Here is a 6,000-nt window from a genome sequence, read left to right on the forward strand (position 1 = left end):
ATGTCGGCAGATCATGTGGAGAGAGGGACTGAGTTAACGGTTCGGGTCGGTGACCTTTCATCAAGCGCCACTTCGCTGAGTCGCTCTCCAAAAAAAAAAGAACAAGAATTGCTGTCAGGACCTACATTTATCTCTTTGTAAATTCAAAGCAGTTGCAGTATTCTGCTCTTGGATTTCAACACAGCTGGTTGCCTAAACTTTCCAAATTAAAAGTCAAGTCTGAATGGGGTGATGGGGGGCGGGGGAAAAGAGATGGGATTTGGGGGGGGGGGAGAGAGATGGGGGAGAGATGGGGGGAGAGAGATGGGGGGAGAGAGATGGGGGAGAGAGATGGGGGGAGAGAGATGGGGGGAGAGAGATGGGGGGAGAGAGATGGGGGGAGAGAGATGGGGGGAGAGAGATGGGGGGAGAGAGATGGGGGGAGAGAGATGGGGGGAGAGAGATGGGGGGAGAGAGATGGGGGGAGAGAGATGGGGGGAGAGAGATGGGGGGAGAGAGATGGGGGGAGAGAGATGGGGGGAGAGAGATGGGGGGAGAGAGATGGGGGGAGAGAGATGGGGGGAGAGAGATGGGGGAGAGAGATGGGGGGAGAGAGATGGGGGAGAGAGATGGGGGAGAGAGATGGGGGAGAGAGATGGGGGAGAGAGATGGGGGGAGAGAGATGGGGGGGAGAGAGATGGGGGGGAGAGAGATGGGGGGAGAGAGATGGGGGAGAGAGATGGGAGAGAGAGATGGGAGAGAGAGATGGGGGGGGGAGAGATGGGGGGGGGGAGAGATGGGGGGGGGGAGATGGGGGGGGGAGAGATGGGGGGGGGAGAGATGGGGGGGGGAGAGATGGGGGGGGGAGAGATGGGGGGGGAGAGATGGGGGGGGGAGAGATGGGGGGGAGAGATGGGGGGGGAGAGATGGGGGGGGGGAGAGATGGGGGGGAGAGAGATGGGGGGGGGGAGAGATGGGGGGGGAAGAGATGGGGGGGGAAGAGATGGGGGGGGAAGAGATGGGGGGGGAAGAGATGGGGGGGGAAGAGATGGGGGGGGAAGAGATGGGGGGGGAAGAGATGGGGGGAAGAGATGGGGGGGAAGAGATGGGGGGGAAGAGATGGGGGGGAAGAGATGGGGGGGAAGAGATGGGGGGGAAGAGATGGGGGGGGAAGAGATGGGGGGGGAAGAGATGGGGGGGGGAAGAGATGGGGGGGGAAGAGATGGGGGGGGAAGAGATGGGGGGGGAAGAGATGGGGGGGGAAGAGATGGGGGGGGGAAGAGATGGGGGGGGAAGAGATGGGGGGGGAAGAGATGGGGGGGAAGAGATGGGGGGAAGAGATGGGGGGGAAGAGATGGGGGGGAAGAGATGGGGGGGAAGAGATGGGGGGGAAGAGATGGGGGGGAAGAGATGGGGGGAAGAGATGGGGGGGAAGAGATGGGGGGGGAAGAGATGGGGGGGGAAGAGATGGGGGGGGAAGAGATGGGGGGGGAAGAGATGGGGGGGGAAGAGATGGGGGGGGAAGAGATGGGGGGGGGAAGATGGGGGGGGGGGGAGATGGGGGGGGGGGAGAGAAGAGATGTGGGGGGGGAGAAGAGATGTGGGGGGGGGGAGAAGAGATGTGGGGGGGGGGGGAGAAGAGATGTGGGGGGGGGAGAAGAGATGTGGGGGTAGGGGGAGAAGAGATGTGGGGGTAGGGGGAGAAGAGATGTGGGGGGGGAGAGAGATGGGGGGAGGAGAAAGATGGGGGGGGAGAGATGGGGGGGGGAGAGATGGGGGGGAGAGATGGGGGGGGAGAGATGGGGGGGGGAGAGATGGGGGGGAGAGAGATGGGGGGGGGAGGGGGGGAGAGATGGGGGGGGAAGAGATGGGGGGGGAAGAGATGGGGGGGGAAGAGATGGGGGGGGAAGAGATGGGGGGGGAAGAGATGGGGGGGGAAGAGATGGGGGGGGAAGAGATGGGGGGGGAAGAGATGGGGGGGAGAGATGGGGGGAAGAGATGGGGGGGAAGAGATGGGGGGGAAGAGATGGGGGGGGAAGAGATGGGGGGAAGAGATGGGGGGGAAGAGATGGGGGGGAAGAGATGGGGGGGGGAAGAGATGGGGGGGGGAAGAGATGGGGGGGGAAGAGATGGGGGGGAAGAGATGGGGGGGGAAGAGATGGGGGGGGGAAGAGATGGGGGGGGGAAGAGATGGGGGGGAAGAGATGGGGGGGGAAGAGATGGGGGGAAGAGATGGGGGGGAAGAGATGGGGGGGAAGAGATGGGGGGGGAAGAGATGGGGGGGGGGAGAGATGGGGGGGGGGGGAGAGATGGGGGGGGGGGAGATGGGGGGGGGGGAGAGATGGGGGGGGGGAGATGGGGGGGGGGAGAGATGGGGGGGGGAGAGATGGGGGGGGAGAGATGGGGGGGGGAAGAGATGGGGGGGGAGAAGAGATGTGGGGGGGGAGAAGAGATGTGGGGGGGGGGAGAAGAGATGTGGGGGGGGGGAGAAGAGATGTGGGGCGGGGAGAAGAGATGTGGGGGGGGGGAGAAGAGATGTGGGGGGGGGAGAAGAGATGTGGGGGGGGAGAAGAGATGTGGGGGGGGAGAAGAGATGTGGGGGGGGAGAAGAGATGTGGGGGGGGGAGAAGAGATGTGGGGGGGGGGAGAAGAGATGTGGGGGGGGGAGAAGAGATGTGGGGGGGGGGGGAGAAGAGATGTGGGGGGGGGGAGAAGAGATGTGGGGGGGGGGAGAAGAGATGTGGGGGGGGGGGAGAAGAGATGTGGGGGGGGGGGAGAAGAGATGTGGGGGGGGGAGAAGAGATGTGGGGGGGGGGAGAGAAGAGATGTGGGGGGGGAGAGAAGAGATGTGGGGGGGGAGAGAAGAGATTGTGGGGGGGGGGGAGAAGAGATGTGGGGGGGGGGAGAAGAGATGTGGGGGGGGGAGAAGAGATGGGGGGGGAAGAGATGGGGGGGGAAGAGATGGGGGGGGAAGAGATGGGGGGGGAAGAGATGGGGGGGGAAGAGATGGGGGGGGAAGAGATGGGGGGGGAAGAGATGGGGGGGGAAGAGATGGGGGGGGAAGAGATGGGGGGGAAGAGATGGGGGGGGGAAGAGATGGGGGGGGGAAGAGATGGGGGGGAAGAGATGGGGGGGGGGGAAGAGATGGGGGGGGGAAGAGATGGGGGGGGGGGGAAGAGATGGGGGGGGGGGAAGAGATGGGGGGGGGAGAGAGATGGGGGGGGGGAGAGAGATGGGGGGGGGGAGAGAGATGGGGGGGGGAGAGAGATGGGGGGGGGAGAGAGATGGGGGGGGAGAGTATGGGGGGGGGAGATATGGGGGGGGGAGATATGGGGGGGGGGAGTTATGGGGGGGGAGTTATGGGGGGGGGAGTTATGGGGGGGGGGGGAGTTATGGGGGGAGAGATATGGGGGGGGGAAGAGATGGGGGGGGGAAGAGATGGGGGGGAAAGAGATGGGGGGGGGAAAGAGATGGGGGGGGGGAAAGAGATGGGGGGGGGGAAAGAGATGGGGGGGGAAAGAGATGGGGGGGAAAGAGATGGGGGGGGAAAGAGATGGGGGGGGAAAGAGATGGGGGGGGAAAGAGATGGGGGGGGAAAGAGATGGGGGGGGGGAAAGAGATGGGGGGGGAGAGATGGGGGGGGGGGGGAGAGATGGGGGGGGGGGGAGGGAGGATGGGGGGGGGGGAGAGATGGGGGGGGAGAGATGGGGGGGGGAGAGAAAGAGATGGGGGGGGGAGAGAAAGAGATGGGGGGGAGAGAAAGAGATGGGGGGGGAGAGAAGAGATGGGGGGGGGAGAGAAAGAGATGGGGGGGGAGAGAAAGAGATGGGGGGGGGAGAAAGAGATGGGGGGGGGGAGAAAGAGATGGGGGGGGGGGAGAAAGAGATGGGGGGGGGGAGAAAGAGATGGGGGGGGGAGAAGAGATGGGGGGGGGGTGAAAGAGATGGGGGGGGGGTGAAAGAGATGGGGGGGGAGAAAGAGATGGGGGGGAGAAAGAGATGGGGGGGAGAAAGAGATGGGGGGAGAAAGAGATGGGGGGGGGGGAGAAAGAGATGGGGGGGGGAGAAAGAGATGGGGGGGGAGAAAGAGATGGGGGGGAGAAAGAGATGGGGGGGAGAAAGAGATGGGGGGGGGAGAAAGAGATGGGGGGGGAGAAAGAGATGGGGGGGGAGAAAGAGATGGGGGGGGAGAAAGAGATGGGGGGGAGAAAGAGATGGGGGGGGGAGAAAGAGATGGGGGGGGAGAAAGAGATGGGGGGGGAGAAAGAGATGGGGGGGGGGAGAAAGAGATGGGGGGGAGAAAGAGATGGGGGGGGAAAGAGATGGGGGGGGGAAGAGATGGGGGGGGAGAAGAGATGGGGGGGGAAGAGATGGGGGGGGAGAAAGAGATGGGGGGGGGAGAGAAAGAGATGGGGGGGGGGAGAGAAGAGATGGGGGGGGGGGGGGGAGAGAAAGAGATGGGGGGGGGGGAGAGAAAGAGATGGGGGGGGGGGGAGAGAAAGAGATGGGGGGGGGGAGAGAAAGAGATGGGGGGGGGGGAAGAGAAAGAGATGGGGGGGGGAGAGAAAGAGATGGGGGGGGGGGAGAGAAAGAGATGGGGGGGGGGGGGAGAGAAAGAGATGGGGGGGGGGGGAGAGAAAGAGATGAGGGGGGGGAGAGAAAGAGATGGGGGGGGGAGAGAGAAAGAGATGAGGGGGGGGGAGAGAAAGAGATGGGGGGGGGGAGAGAAAGAGATGGGGGGGGGGGAGAGAAAGAGATGGGGGGGGGGGGAGAGAAAGAGATGGGGGGGGGGAGAGAAAGAGATGGGGGGGGGGGAGAGAAAGAGATGGGGGGGGGGAGAGAAAGAGATGGGGGGGGAGGGAGAAAGAGATGGGGGGGGGGAGAGAAAGAGATGAGGGGGGGGAGAGAAAGAGATGGGGGGGGGGAGAGAAAGAGATGAGGGGGGGGAGAGAAAGAGATGGGGGGGGAGAGAAAGAGATGGGGGGGGGAGAGAAAGAGATGGGGGGGGAGAGAAAGAGATGGGGGGGAGAGAAAGAGATGGGGGGGGAGAGAAAGAGATGGGGGGGGGGGAGAAAGAGATGGGGGGGGAGAGAAAGAGATGGGGGGGGGGAGAGAAAGAGATGGGGGGGGGAGAGATGGGGGGGGGGAGAAAGAGATGGGGGGGGGAGAGAAAGAGATGGGGGGGGGAGAAAGAGATGGGGGGGGGGGAGAGAAAGAGATGGGGGGGGGAGAAAGAGATGGGGGGGGGGGGGAGAGAAAGAGATGGGGGGGGGAGAGATGGGGGGGGGGAGAAAGAGATGGGGGGGGGAGAGAAAGAGATGGGGGGGGGAGAAAGAGATGGGGGGGGGGAGAGAAGAGATGGGGGGGGGAGAAAGAGATGGGGGGGGGGAGAGAAAGAGATGGGGGGGGAGAAAGAGATGGGGGGGGGAGAAAGAGATGGGGGGGGAGGGAGAAAGAGATGGGGGGGGGGGAGAGAAAGAGATGGGGGGGGGAGAGAAAGAGATGGGGGGGGGGGAGAAAGAGAGGGGTGACCATAAACTGTCCCAACTGAAAAAGGGATTTCGGGTCAGGTCAGCTGTCCAAAGGCGAAGCCTGTCATGGGGGGGGCGCGGGAGTGTGCAGAGCTGTGCACGGGTTTGTCCAGGGGAATGGGGCCTCCTCTGGTCTGAGGAGGAGGAGGCCAGGCCTCCCTAGCCCCGCACACAGCTCCCAATGCCGGCTCTGTCCACACCCCCTCCCCCTCTACTCCTCCCTACTTACCGGGTAGCCCTGCCCCGGCATGGCCGAGCGGAACATGTTCTGCTGCTGCCCGCCTGCTATCCTGCCCGGGGCCTGTCCTTGTCCCGGCCCCGGAGCCGCCGCCGCCGCGCCCGGGCTCATTGTCTGGAACCCTCGCGCCGCCATCTTCCAGCAGGCAGCCCGCTCGCACCGGAAACCGGCCGCTCTACTTCCGGTCCGCCGCCTGCCCCCAAACCGCTGCAGTCTCCGGGAGCAGCGCCATCCAGAGGACAGTCTGGAAACC

The 6,000-nt window shown here is 65.0% G+C and overlaps 1 protein-coding gene across 1 annotated transcript in view; it reads right to left on the minus strand.

Moving 5' to 3' along the window:
- The window catches only part of smarcd1 (SWI/SNF related BAF chromatin remodeling complex subunit D1), a 76,995-nt gene extending 71,075 nt beyond the window's left edge, over positions 1 to 5,920 (minus strand). The window contains exon 1 of the mRNA XM_072493782.1: positions 5,739 to 5,920. Coding sequence (XP_072349883.1) covers positions 5,739 to 5,882 — 144 coding nt within the window. The 5' untranslated portion in view covers positions 5,883 to 5,920. The remainder of the gene's footprint in view (positions 1 to 5,738) is intronic.
- Positions 5,921 to 6,000: the final 80 nt, after the last annotated feature.

The sequence above is a fragment of the Scyliorhinus torazame genome, chromosome X (assembly GCF_047496885.1).
Source record: "Scyliorhinus torazame isolate Kashiwa2021f chromosome X, sScyTor2.1, whole genome shotgun sequence".
Lineage (NCBI taxonomy): Eukaryota > Metazoa > Chordata > Chondrichthyes > Carcharhiniformes > Scyliorhinidae > Scyliorhinus > Scyliorhinus torazame.